General features: G+C 40.7%; 2 protein-coding genes across 2 annotated transcripts in view; one reads left to right on the plus strand and one right to left on the minus strand.

Moving 5' to 3' along the window:
• babam2 (BRISC and BRCA1 A complex member 2) overlaps nt 1–7732 on the minus strand; it is a 102483-nt gene extending 94751 nt beyond the window's left edge. Inside the window, exons 1-3 of the mRNA XM_083792880.1 lie at nt 7652–7732; nt 6963–7108; nt 5732–5808 (exon numbers count right to left, since the gene is read on the minus strand). Coding sequence (XP_083649006.1) covers nt 5732–5808; nt 6963–7099 — 214 coding nt within the window. The 5' untranslated portion in view covers nt 7100–7108; nt 7652–7732. The remainder of the gene's footprint in view (nt 1–5731; nt 5809–6962; nt 7109–7651) is intronic.
• A 260-nt stretch (nt 7733–7992) lies between these two features.
• The window catches only part of rbks (ribokinase), a 42681-nt gene continuing 35982 nt past the window's right edge, over nt 7993–14691 (plus strand). Inside the window, exons 1-2 of the mRNA XM_083792741.1 lie at nt 7993–8091; nt 11674–11735. Of these exons, the coding sequence (XP_083648867.1) occupies nt 11677–11735 (59 nt within the window). The 5' untranslated portion in view covers nt 7993–8091; nt 11674–11676. The remainder of the gene's footprint in view (nt 8092–11673; nt 11736–14691) is intronic.

Raw genomic sequence — 14691 nt, forward strand, 5'->3', positions numbered from 1 at the left:
ATGCAATAGTTAAAAATTAAATGGGCTCAGGCGAGGACAAGACAACACAACACACAGCCTATCACACGGTGTGCACTGTGCAGCTATAGAAATTAAGGCTGGTTCACGCTACGGTGTTCAAAATGTTATGTATTATGTTACACAATGCTATTCCTGGCCATTCTAGGCTGTTCTGTTCTGCTTTTTCTGCGATTGTGCCGGAGACATGAGCAAGAGGAGACAAACATACACATATGGCAGTGTTTTTTCCAGTGGGAAAGTGTCAAATGAGGAGAGGAGAGGAGAGGAGAGGAGAGGAGAGGAGAGGAGAGGAGAGGAGAGGAGAGGAGAGGAGAGGAGAGGAGAGGAGAGGATGTGCTGTAAATCTGTTACAAAGGGCCTGGAAGCCAGTCAGACATGTGGGTCCAGTATACAGGCTCAACCCTACCCCAGGGGGAAGCTGTAAGGAAACGGAGAGGCCTTGGCATCAGGTTCTTTGTACACATGTTTTAACCTTACAAAGCAATCAGGCAGACAAACAACGGCAGAGCACTGGAGAACTGAATAATTGGTCAATAACAAGCTAATAAGAGAATAACAGCGAAGGGCACCAATCAGTGTGTAGCAGCAGTGCCGACCGCAGATGTAGTGAGGTGGAGTGAGTGGGGGGGCTTAGCCCAGTTCCCTGCCAGCGTGTGCCATGCTCTTGCACGCGATCTGCATGCAGGTCCAGACACTGGCAAAGAAAAAAGGGGGGGATGGATGGGGGGGGAGTGAAGGAAAAAAAAAACCTAAGGCCTTGCATCCTTGACTAAACAAACACTCTTCCTCAGGCTAAATCACAGGAAAGAACATCAACCCGTAAAATAACATCAGAAGAAGCAATGCTGCATGCCATGCCAATGGCATTTTGTTCCTCATTCCCCTGCTAGGTCTGCTGCCAGTGCCACCGTTGGGTGAATGTTAAACATTCAAAACAAACATATCAATGACAAATAGTTGTCAACTATAGTTGAACAAATGTTCAGTTTTTGAGGGACGCTAGCCCCTCATATAAACAGCTACAGTGTAGATTCTGTCTTAACGCAAACATTAAATGCCATTGAACAATGAATGGAGAATTTACGTCATGTGTGTCTGAGCAAATCGGCTGTCGGTATGTCGGTGGAAACTCTTGGTCAATAAGGGAACACTATTCTTGGTGACGTAACTATGGTATGTTTCAAGTTTGGTATAAGGTCAATAATTGATTAGAGCGCCCCTTACTTCACATGGGTGTGATCTTTACACCATCACGTAGCTAGCATAGGCTATATGCATGTACATTTGTGTCATCAATACCATGTTACAATACGACACACACAGCACAATGCCTGATTATGTACTGTATTAGATGTTGTTCATTCTATTCTACCTCACCAAGGTCTAGAACATCCTTAGTCACCAATGGCATCAGAAACTTTAGTCACACGATTACAGGTGAAAGAAGTGGCTAGTTTCCATCATTTTGTAGTTTACATGAGAAGATTTATAATAAGAGTCAGAGCAGGAGAGATAAGAAAAATAAATAAATGTCATGTGGAGTAACTGTACCCAGAGAAGTCATAGAGTAGTGTGAGCAGGCTGGCATGGTGTAAGTGTTTCTATGTTTGTATGAGTGAAAGGTTTTTTGAGTACCTGGCCGGTAAGGGCTCATAACCTGCCCGGGACACTCTTGGATGGCTGAATGAAACAAGACTGTTTAAAAGCTAACGGATGGAGATAGGGAATTATTTCTTTGGTGTGGTCAAAATCCCAATAAAAGCTCAAAAATATAGCTGCTATTTTTGAAAAATCCTGAAAATGTGGCGCAAATCTTTGAATATTCTTTCACAGTGAACGTTTTTAACTCAAATCTTTGCTTCTGGGGGGGTCCCTGGAACAACATATTTTCAGATAGGGATCGGTGGCCAATTACATATAATCTTGGGGGTCCTTTGAGAACCACTGACATGGAAACATGGGTTTCGTTTTTCAGAAAAGTGCAGTTTTATTTCCATGCATGGGAAGGCAGATTTCCTGATTGGAGGAGGAGGAACGAAGGAGGCGGAGAAGGAGAAGAAGACAGATAATAGCCGAATAGATAAGTTTAAGTCAGTCATTCTGCATCGCCAGTGTCTTGAGCTCACAGCCTCAAACACCAAAGGCAAGTCATCAACATTGTTGAGGTCCCTCCAAGTGAGAAACCACTGATGGCTTCACTTATGACTTGGGCAATAATCAGGGTAGATTTCAAACTAGTGTAAGACACAATCCTAAGAATGTGTGTACTTCATCAAGACTTCACTTATGATGAGATGTCAGAATTGATGTTTTATGAAGATTGACTGCTACACAAATGTCAGATGACGAAGTTTGGCAAGTTTGGTGTGCAAAGTCTTGTTTATTCCCATGGGAAGGCACAGTTCCTTGTAGAAGAAAAGAAAAACAATGACAAAGAGCAGATGTCAGCAGATGACAGCTGCCAGCGCCTAATTACTTTCTACAAGATGAGGTGTAAATCATGTAATTTCTGCCGAAACACTCGTCAGCATACTAATGTCATCTTATGTGGAAAGATCTAAGTGCATTTTAAAAAGGGAAAGAATGCCAAATGAGCTGTAAGAGTAACATTTTATTTACGACATATTTTATTATCACTGAATGTTTTTACACCTGCACATACAAGCTTCAATTTCCGTGTATGATGCTTCAATCTTAAATGAATAGACATCTGTTCAAATGACTTGGTGATCAGTATTTCAACACACAGAAAAAAAACAGTTTTTTCCAATCCAGCTCTCCTATATGGCTTTCTTCAGCTATCTTTGAAATATTGTCATTGATTCAGTAGTAGACGCTGCCAATGAAAGTTCAATAAAAACAAGTGTGAAGTGATGGGTGCTTGGAAATGTTTGTTTAACCCTTTAAGACCTGAGACCAGATTCTACAAATGTCTTCTTCTTCCTAACAGATTTCTGAAAAAAACTGTTTCTATGTCAGTGGTGCTCAAACTTTTTTATGTCAGGGCCCTCAAAAGTAAAATATTTTGTTCCAGGGAAGGGACCCCCCCAGAAGCAAACATTTGAGTTAAAAACATTTGCTGTGAAAGAATATATATATATATATATATATATATATATATATATCTGTGCCACGCTATGAGCTTGTATATCAGCTATTTTTCAACAGGCAAAGTTTCAAATAAAGTTTAATGTGGTTAAAAGCTTAAGCGACACAGTTGCGTTCCAGGTCTTAATGGGTCAAAGTGCTGTAAAGAAAAGTTCATAGACTTGGCTGCCATATGACAATTTCAAAAGCCAGGCATTGATTGGAGGGACTAGCCTAGCGCCCTATGCACTGTTTACATTCTGTTTTCTTCATACGTAAATGACCTGGTGTGACCCATATACGCATCAACTGAATTTATCCATTCGGACATCATTCATCACCTTGACAGATCGTACGCCCAAGTTTCTGTAGACCTTTGCCCACTCAAGTCAGCTGATAAATACACCCAACCAGTTGGTTACAATGACCTGCTTTATGTACTGCTATGATGAAATCAAAAAATGGCAAACATACAATATTGCTACAGGGCGTGTGTGTGTGTGTGTGTGTGTGTGTGTGCGTGCGTGCGTGCGTGCGTGCGTGCGTGCGTGCGTGCGTGCGTGCGTGCGTGCGTGCGTGCGTGCGTGCGTGCGTGCGTGCGTGCGTGCGTGCGTGTGTCAAATTGGTCTCATGATTCACTACAATTCCAGAAACACCAAATTAAAATCATTCTCCACCGAGATAATAATTACTTCCTAACATGTTGTGGCTTTGCCGTTCAGACGTTCAGGAGCAATGCTCATGAAGCAAGTCTTAAATGTGGGACTCCAATCACAAACAAGGCACCATTCCAGTAATGGTTGAGTCACAAAAACAACACCGTGTTTTTTTTATCACGTGTAGTCTGTAGTGCTCAAAAGTTAAACAAATCATATTCTGTGCCTGAGATATACTGTATAAACATGGAGCTCTAATCATCAGCAAACAGGATCCAAATAAAAGTAAACAGTAGACTGTAATTGTTGTGATTCAGATGAAACTAGCTACTTATTTATTTTAAAAAGGAAAATAAATCGGTTTCGCTGCTTTGTAAATATTCAGCATTTCTATAGCGCCTTTATTCAAAGCACGTTACAACGTGCATTACTGAGTAGATTACTCTTCACCCATTCACACACCGACAGCAGAGGCAATCATGTAAGGCACCAACGTACTTATGGGGAGAATTTAAGAGTTCGGACAGTGTCTTGCTCAAGGACACTTCTCCCTCACTCTCACTTTGTAAATGGTAGAGTGAAAGTATTAGAAACGGAAGCTTTATACAGCTATAGTATGTGTAAGTAGGCTGATGCAGGGTACATGGTACAATGCAGGGTACAATGACTGCAGTGGATAGAAAACGGAATATCTCCTGGTTGTTTTTTTATTCTTCCAATAAGCCAGCTAGTTTCATTAGTGTCATTACCAATGGGAAGTAGCCAGTTAGGGAAAAAAGTGGCCTCATGACTCAATGAGGGGACACAGTACACAAGGACAGACACTGTTCTCAGGCTGAGCTGGATTCTGTTTTCATCAGCATATCTCAGCTACTTTGTGACTGGTTGGTTAAAAAAAATGATTTAGCATAGAGAAACAATGACAATTACTGTTGACCAGTTTTCATTTTGACAGGTAAATTATTTTTAGTGATAGTCTTTTGAATATAATTCCATTTCAGTCAGATTTTAGTCATCTGAATGTTTTCGTTTTAGTCAATTAAATCTACAGCTGATTTAGTCGACAAAAACTTTGGCAGGCCTTGATGGCATTGTAATGCCTCATTTATACTTGAAAATATTTACAAGGTCACATTCCTCACAACGTGTGAGCATTGTGAGCTTGTACAATATACAATTTAGGCATTTAGCAGACGATCTTAATCCAGAGCGATTTACATTAAGCAAGAACAAAAAGCATGGCAATACATCATACATACATCACATACATAAAAAGTAGTTATCGTGAAACATGCGTAAGGTAAGAACGTTAACAGTGGAATATCTATATAATGAAACTATATATAGATATTCCACTGTTTCTTAATATTTTCTTTGTTGAATTTGTCAATATATATAATCATGGTTTTTGTCATCATTGCTTGGTTTTTATTTAGTTTTAATTTTGTCTGTGGGGGAAAAAAATGTAGTCGATGTTTGTAACCCTCCGTTATTAGCTCCGAGAAGAGGTTACGCATGGAGCTATCCCCAAATATTTTTTTTGCCAGAAAGTAAAAACTTTAGGCGAGGGTGAAACAACACTTAAATTTCAAAATGTTGAGTTTTCCCATTTGTAGCCGAATCAGGATCAGCACTGGCACCTGTTGTGTGGCGGGGGTTCCTCCGGGTTGAATGGGAAAACATGGCACAGGCTGACTAAATAATCTATTTAAGTGATTGTTTCACCCTGGCCTAAAAATTGTACTTCCCAGAAAACAAATAAATAAAGTTGTCCTGGACCACCTTTACTTTACTTTTTGCATACGATACCGACGGTCTCTACCTCTGCAAGGATAGAAACCTCACTCTGAGCTAATAGCAGAGGGTGAGGTTCCAAATGGGGCACATGACCCGTGTTTACCTGAGAAAATACCAATGTGTGGCTGCATTTCAAGCATCAAAGGTTTGCAAATAAAAGCTAAACTTACATTTCAGGGTTTCTCCAGCATAGGGAATATGAAGCTTGAAGCGATCGCAGCATGGACCAGGGGTAAGAGATGTGCACCTGAGAACAGAGATGAAAGGTAATGATATTCATTCAGCACTGCCAAGTTGCCAACACCAATTAGTTTATCCAAAACTTAATGCTCTATATTATACTATATTATACTAGAATGTTATATCTCTTTTGATTGATTGATTGATTGATTGATTGATTACTTTATTAGTCAAATTAAGGCTAGACTGCCTACTGTATGTTTAAAGTTACCTTTGAACAGCCACTGCACCGACCGCTGAGTTGCTTGTCATGAAAATCCACTTTAAAACGGTGTAATCGCTTGTTGTGGTGATGAAAAGTATTCGAAAGTGGCGATCACAACAACAAACCGGACGAGGAAGCTGCACGCTGCCCGGCAGCTTCCCCATTGTAAACAATAGGGACTAAATTTCCCATAACCCTTTGCCCACCGGAGACACATCCCATTCTGTCGGGTGGATTGCCCGTATGACTTAAGTAAAAACTGATTAAAAATGTGGATTAAACAATGAAAACATAACTCTGGCAACTCTCAAAGCACAGGGGAAGTGTTCTACAATTAATTACCTCGAGTAACTCGGGTTCTGTAGTCAAAGTGTTAAGACACTTGGACTAAAAGAGTAACACAAAAACGTCATGGGAACTTGTTTCCATTGTGGTCATATGTATTCAATTTCAATTAATCAACAGACAGAGCATAGACTATTAGCATATACAAATAGCTAGTATATAATTTACAGAGGAGAAAGGGGAAATCGTGTGTATGACCCTATTCTCCACTTGTAGTTTTCTGACCGATGCCAGGGCAGGGACCCACAGGTTTTGAAAGAATGCAGGCGTGTGTGTTCCAGGCATCTTCCTTCAGCTTAGCATTCTGCGTTCTGCTTCTGATTAAGTATGTACAACTACAATAAATAGTGTGCCATGATCAAAACGTAACGGGGGGCACGAGTTACGTGGCCGATTAAAACTCACCCATGGCTCCGACATAGGTGGCCGGTTAAGACTCACCCGTGGCTTCCGTGCGTGGTTAGGTCAGGCCAGGTTTGGGGTAAGGTTAGTAGTGTCAGACTGTTAGGACGTCGGACCAAAGATACGCACCCCGATGTGACAATATGCAATGTAGTGCATGCTTCATTAATCATACAAGCTTTTCGGGTGCGCAAAAAGGAAAAACTCACCCCGTCTTTAGGTCTGTGACACGGAGGCAGTTGGTTGAGTCGAGCCCCACACGTCCGTTCCGCACCACACTGCACAGGAGGGGCCGCAGCTCTGGTGCAATACGGTGCAGTACAACCTCAGGGGATATGTTGTTCATTTTAGGATTCTGTGGAGGAGAGACAACAAAGTGAATGAGAATATTTGGGGTTTAAAGGCAAGCATAGTCCTCTCTCTCTCTCTCTCTCTCTCTCTCTCTCATACACACAGTCTCTCTCTCTCACACACACTCTCTCACAGACACTCTCTCTCTCTCTCTCACACACACACACACACACACACACACACACACACACACACACACACACAAAGTACACTGGAAGCACATAGCCATGACTATCCCTGAAACATAACTGTCACAAGCGTCCTGTCACTGTGAACCATGGCTGTAAGTCATGCCATCCTAATGTTGGGGTAGTGATGTTTTGCAGGTAATACAACTTAAATATATATATAATAAATGTAAATAGTGTAAGTCCAAGGCACTGTCAATGTTCGTGAGCTTGCTAACGAACGTTAGCCAATAGCCACAGCCACACTGTTATCGAGGCGCTGTGTTATATTATAACGTAGCATGCATGTTTCTTTCTATTCTATTAGAATATCGACTTTATTAACTGTCATTTAAGTATGATATTTAAAGACGTTCTACCTGTTATAGGGTCGAAAACATCAACATGTATACCAGCGTCAACAAAGCTCCACTGTTTACTTCATTCTTCCAAAACTTCCGGGTACATGTTTTCTGGGTCCTTCTGGGGTCCTACCTGAAGGGGTATAGGCGGTTTTGGTGATGCCCGTTGATAAATAAAATAAAATAAATGTTGTGCTGTACCAACAGGGCGCAGTTCTTGGTGATATTTCACCACTGCAGCACGGTATGTATGTATCCTCGATATATTAAAAAAATATGTGTATTTCGCTTTGATGTGATCATATAATGTGCCTGCCTGGACAGTACAAGGCCACCCAGCTGTCATCGTCGGACTCGTTAAGTGACCCATGTGACAACAACACTGCAGAGCTACTGCTGCTGCTTTGAACTTTGACACGTAGCCTACTGTACTCTGCAAGACCACAGCTGATTAGAAGGTACACCTTTTTTTATAATATGTCATATTTTAACGTGTGATTTCTGCACTGCAGCGTAGCATGTCATATATATATATATATGTATTTTATGTGTGTGTTCTTCAACTTCTTCTTCTAGTGAGAGTTAATTAGTAAGAACGAGCAAACTTTGTGCACGTGCTGCGCAATTCCATTTGAATTCTACACGTTTCATAGATCAAAATATATTATCACTTATTCACTGTGTTTAGCCAATCGTAAATAGTATGTATTCATAAATAAAATGAATTCCATTCCATTTTAATTAGATAAAAGATATATTTCAATATATTGTAATGAAACTCAGGGTTTTGGCTGTTGCTGTAAGTGCTGTCTGTCTCTTCTTGGTTTGAAAGGCAGCCTAAAGAAGAGACAGTCAGGTTCAAAATTGTGCCTGTATAATAACTGTTCTATTATAGTTATTACACACACATATATAGGCATTGCATTACGAATTATTCTTTATCAAATCTCATTGTGTCAATATTTTTGTTAAAGTACCAATAGTAATCCCCACAATATCAATATAGAGGGTATGCGCGTGACATCAATCACAATCACATCATCATCAAACCAGTTATGCGGGAACGCCTACTGAGTGCCAAAAAAAAAATCTTTCTGGCCTTGATAGCTCATACATCCAAGCAGAAAAGTCCAATATGATTGCATTAAATGACGTTAAACTCACTTTGCCACTCGATTTGCCATTCACTTTATACATGTGCACACCCTCTATTGAGGTACAGTATGTGGTCGGAGATATTGAGGTATTGTGAGTGCGTTGCCTTAATGTTGTGTTTATCCTTGGTTTTCCCCATCTACAGAGTACTATAGAATAACAGTTTAAGTCCAAATTTTATTCTGACCTCTCCACGAAAAGACCTCGTTGTCCTGACCCCTTATGCATCATTTATACATTATGGATAATTAGTGTGGACTTAAACTGTTATTCGTCTATAGTACTTTATGATGATTACCAGTGTTACACCTGTGTGTGTGTGTGTGTGTGTGTGTGTGTGTGTGTGTGTGTGTGTGTGTGTGTGTGTGTGTGTGTGTGTGTGTGTTGAGAGAGAAAGTGTTAGATGGTCCTATTTTTATGTGCTGCTTACAATTTCACCCATTCTATTTCATCCTGTATTTTCTCTATTTTCTTTCCCGTATTTCTTCTCTTCCCTATCTGTGTCAACAAGTGGAACACTAGACCTTAATACCAATTTAATTACTAATGCAAACCAAACATGGTTTGGAAACACATAATAATAATAACACAGTTATTATGTTTATGTATTCAAAAATAATAATAATTGCTCAGCCTCTATCATTTAATAAACAGACAGAGATTTTGATTTGCTTTTAGATGAGGATTTAAACACCCACACCACTAACCAAACAATGTGGTTTTGTTTTCAGAATCAGAATCACCTTTATTGTCACATCACAGCTTTACGGGTGTAAAACAGTGGGTGAGATGTGTCTTTGTGCGAGCTTCATTTCTGTTGTTTCCAGAAAGGGAAAGAAACATCACACTGAAGTGAGGGGTGCTCTCTCATCGTCATACATCATACTTCACATTCCATGCTCAGCCAATCAAGTCATTTCCGTGGTACAGACACACAAAGCTGGGCATAGAAAAAGAAGTGAGAGCAAGGGGGGAAAAGAATGAAAAATGTAAAAGAAAAGGTGAATTTTCTGTGAATCAGTATTGTTGCCACAGAAACGAGGCTCAGTATGAAGGCACCCAATTTGGCAGGATGACAGCATGACGCCGCAGTGCAACGTCACATCACCAGTTATAACTGGAACACTCCGAAGAGAAGATTCTAGGCTTAAAATAATTGATATAATTGAGAAGAGCAGTAGTGCATAATTATAAGTAAGAATCTAATACTGTATATATTTGAGTTAAAGGAACTACAACATGCATTTTAAAGCTCAGCCACTCAAATCATCACAAAGACACACAAAGCTGGGCATAGGAGGGGCTAGCGCCCCTCAAAAATGGGAAAAGTTGAAATTCATGCTGTAGGACCTTTAAGTGTAACCTTATAATACCGATTCACCGCTTAGACCTACTCGCACAGAATAATAACATCTGCAAGAGCCCATCTAGCTTGCCAGGGACTTTCCGAGAAATACAGCGGTTTTGACAGCTTGTCCCTTCCTAAGCTACCTATATATACAGTCCTTTATCTAAAACTTGAGTTCTCTCTAATAGAGAATCTCTCTTACAAGTACAGTATATCGTTGAGTATCATCGAGCCTACATATTTTCGTCTTCAGTCACTATGAGCAAGATTGATTGACCGTATAAGAGACGCCACAGAGATTATTATACACATGTTTTGTCTAACTTCAGCTGTAGAATAAACCAGGGAAGACTTCTAGTCAAACCACAGGAGCAGTCCAAACTAAGTCCAAACTGCTTCTTTTCACCTGACAGGGGGGAGTTGCTCCGGTTGGACGTAGCGCGTGGAAGGAACACGTTATTTCAACCAGTTCCTTTCCCCTCCATCAGGTGCCCCAGCTGGCCAGGGGGAGGCAGTATAGAGACCAGGATTACTGCATGTTTTTTGTGAGGGTACCTACTACCCTAGGGGACACGGGGAGAACATGCAAATATATAAACACACACACAATAATGTCAAAATTTTACTTCAAGATTAATCAAAAAAGCAATAGAAAGAATAATTGCTATTAGACAATAATTGATATACAGTACTGTAGTTTCAGCCCTGGTTGGCTTAGACATTGTTACCTGACATTCTACAAGGAAGGCAGTGAGAATTTTAAGTAGAGGGGCTGCTGCTGCTGTTTTGAGTGGTTGGACATGGTAGGTCTTACTTTAATCTACTGCAATGGGAACTCAAAGGGATCCAGGCTAGCTGTTCACGCCTGGTGAGAGAAGACAATAATGTGGGATGTGGGAGAGAGTGAATTGAGCCATCCTACAGCCAGCGGCCAAGCTTTCCAAGTCTTCTACTGCCTAGGAAGAGATTTGAAGAGATTAGCACTCTAGCATTAGCCCTGATACAAGCAGAGGATTGAATTAATTAAAGCTGCCTTCTACTGGGCTGCGTTCTGTTCACGTGGTGCAGCATTGCAATAATCACCTCCGTTTAGATTGGAAACTGTCCAAATAAGCTTGCCATGAATGCTCTATTTTTACCTTGCCGCTCGTTGCTCATGCTAATGGAGGAGCTAAATGTTATCATTATCAAGGCAGTGCATTTGTGTTTGGGTCCGGGAAGCTTCTTGGAAACTAGTTTACATATTTCCCCTGAAATACCTCACAGACTTACATATTTCCCCTGAAATACCCCCACAGACTTAGTTTTTCCTATGGATTTTATGTGGGCCTCACTGAAGTACAGGTTTCAACCAAAAGGCCGGGACCAAAGTCAAGGCCAATTTAAAAATGTATGATTGATTTGCCAAAATCTGTTTTATATTATCATACTTTGGCCTGAATGTGAATGTGAATTTGAATCTTGCGTCGTGATGATAAGTCTCATATCAGCAGTGTTTTGAAAAATAACTCCTATTCTAATGTGTGTCTTTGGTTAGGTGATGACCGAAGAGGCTTTCGACGTGATGGTGGTGGGGTCCTGCATGACAGACTTGGTGTGGTGAGTAAATTAGGGAACAGTTAATCAAACTAATCTATTTAATCGATTATTATAAGGAAATAATCATTTTTTTTAAATACAGCAGATCTACAAGCTCATGTGACTCGTTGTGAGCCTGTAAGTTTGCTATTTTGGTGAGCCTGTAGATCGGCTATTTTGGTATAAAATAGTGGTTAAGTGGTAAATTAGACTAATGTCGATTCTCGATTACCTTCTTAGTGATCAATCATATTGATTACGTTGTTGAATAATATTCAACAACGTAATCAATATGATAATCACTAAGAAGGTAATTGATAGTTGAAGTAAATCCGACCCCGGATTCAGCTCCATCCAAACGGCTACTGTACCTACATTTCACAATTTCAAATTAAGCTGAAGTCTTCAGGTAGGCTCAACAGGAAGCCAGAGTATTAAGGCTTATTAGGCAACTGTTCATTACCTCATTAGAACCAGTCCTTCAAGGTTTATAGTGTTATTAATTGTTTGAACACGATTTGCTTCTAGCTTTGGACTGTACTGCAATGTGACGTCCATGCATTGTGTGTGTGTGTGTGTGTGTGTGTGTGTGTGTGTGTGTGTGTGTGTGTGTGTGTGTGTGTGTGTGTGTGTGTGTGTGTGTGTGTGTGTGTGTGTGTGTGTGTTAATTTATTTTACATACAGTACAAGAATGTGGAAAATATGATATAGTAGTATGCACTGAAGGGTGTTTCCACCATGCTTAAAAAGGACAACCAGATCCTGTCCAGACAAGAATAGAGGAAGTGGTCTAAATTGAGCAAACCACTACCTCAGTGTTGTCCACAAGGCCCATGCCCAATATGTTATGACTCAAGTTTCCCATGCAGGTACAGTGCACGTGTCCAACAAAATAATTAATTTAGACCCAAAAGTATTTTGATCCCGAGGGGGAAATGCAATTTTCAGCTTCACCCAGCTGATACAATTTACAATTTAGGCTCTTAATCCAGAGAGATTTACATTAAGCAAGAACAAAAAAGCATGGCAATACATCACATACATAAAAAGTAGTTATCATGAAACATGCGTAAGCTAAGAACGTAACAGTGAAATATCTATATAATGAAATTATGCATATATACTTTAGAGTGATATGTCTACCTAAAATACTATTCTAGTGCTGTCTACATAAAATTCTATAAGTCTGCTTAAAATGCTATCTAAGTCTACATAAAGTGCTATCTAAATTACATAAATTGAGCCTTTGCATATGCCTGTAAGGTCGTTGGGGCTAGGGCAAGTGCTACGGTCCATGGTGGAGTCTGAAGAGGTGGGTTTTCAGACTACGGCGGAAGATTGGGAGTGAGGCTGCAGTTCTGATTGTAATGGGAAGTGCATTCCATCCTATATATAGTATTAGGTTCCCAAGTGGTGAGATTTGAGCGTGGGGGGTGGGTTGGGGCAATAAGACATTGCTGGGGGCCACAAATTGAACCTGGGACCTTCTGTTTCTCAGGCGGACTCTCTGCACATTTAGCTACGCCTGCCGAACTTCAACTAAGCCTGAATGCTCTGATGCCTCCTTTTATATGAAAAGAAATAGATCACAATTATTGATCCCGTTACGCTCTACTCTTTCTTCAATGGATCTTTTGACTTTTTGGTTATTAACTTGTCTATATCAGTGGTTCTCAAAGTGGGGTTGGGGACCCCCAGGGGTCCTCGAGGGAGGTCCAGGGGTCTCTATAACAGTAACCAAATGGACCCTCGCAGGTCTGTCAATCAGATAATTATACGGGTCCCAATACATGATACTAAACTGGGGGTCCTTGAAATTTAAATGTTTGAGAACCACCCTTCTATATATCTAAATGACATCATTGCCTGTACAAAGACAGAGCCGTTCTCATACTCATGGCAGTCATCATTATTGATGCCATGCCAAACCAGAGCCCACGGTATCTAAAGCCAATGCATTGATCTGTTCACCCAATGGGTGATGCAGATGTTATCTGTGGGTGTAAACCCAACTCAGACTTAAAGTACTCAAAGTGTGTAGATAATCCACTATAATGACTGTTTACTGAAATGTCAGTGTTACATCATGCTGACATGTGGTGAGATCTGTGGAGCCAACCATGGTCCTTTCCCACAAATCGTTAGTCATCAGCTACAGTACAATGGATAGTTGAAAACAACAATTTGTCACCCTCATGTCCCGTAACCTTTTGTTAAGAAGAGTGACACGAATACCTATGTAATTAATCCTGCGTGCTTTATGGACTATGGCCTCTAGACTTTTACCCAACTTAGAAGAAGAGCGTGAACACAGAATTTGTGACGCAATTTAAGCGAAAACCTTGATACCATTCTCACTAGCCCTCACTTATTTTTAGAATCCCTCAAATTGCTCAAAAAAAGTCCCTAAGTTATCAAAAACATATGGGCCCTCCGCATGAGGCTTTTGGCAAGTTTGTGTATAGCTCATTAGCAATTAGGCTAAAAAGTCTTGCTTTGAAGGACAGGAGCTGGTCGGGATGGGGGGGGGGGGGGAGTGGGTCGGTGGAATGCATTTCTGGACCATATCAAAGTCATAGGCACGTCTTTGAAGTCAGAAATCCAGTTGTGTCACTGTACGAATATTTCGGGTGAGTCTGCCTGGCTGTCTGGCTGACTGACAGAAAGTGGAACGCAAGTGTGCTCTGATGAGGCTTTGCTGGCTCTCACTCTCTCCTTGCTTGTCTGCCAACATGCGTGCCTTATCTCGATCATCGCCCCATCTCTCTGTCGCGCACACACATGTACAAAATAACGTAATCATCAGACAGATTGACAATGATAGGCTATAATGGATTTGGCTGAGGCTCTATTGCACATCATATCATTTTATGATAGTAGTAAGAGGCTTATGTGAATTATCTGCTATCTATCCTGCAGTGCATGTAGGGGAGGAGCTGTGTGACTGTGTCTCTCCAGAGGCAACCCATTGTCAAAG

This window comes from Protomyctophum parallelum (genome assembly GCF_964188405.1).
Source record: "Protomyctophum parallelum genome assembly, chromosome: 20".
In the NCBI taxonomy this organism is placed as follows: Eukaryota; Metazoa; Chordata; class Actinopteri; order Myctophiformes; family Myctophidae; genus Protomyctophum; species Protomyctophum parallelum.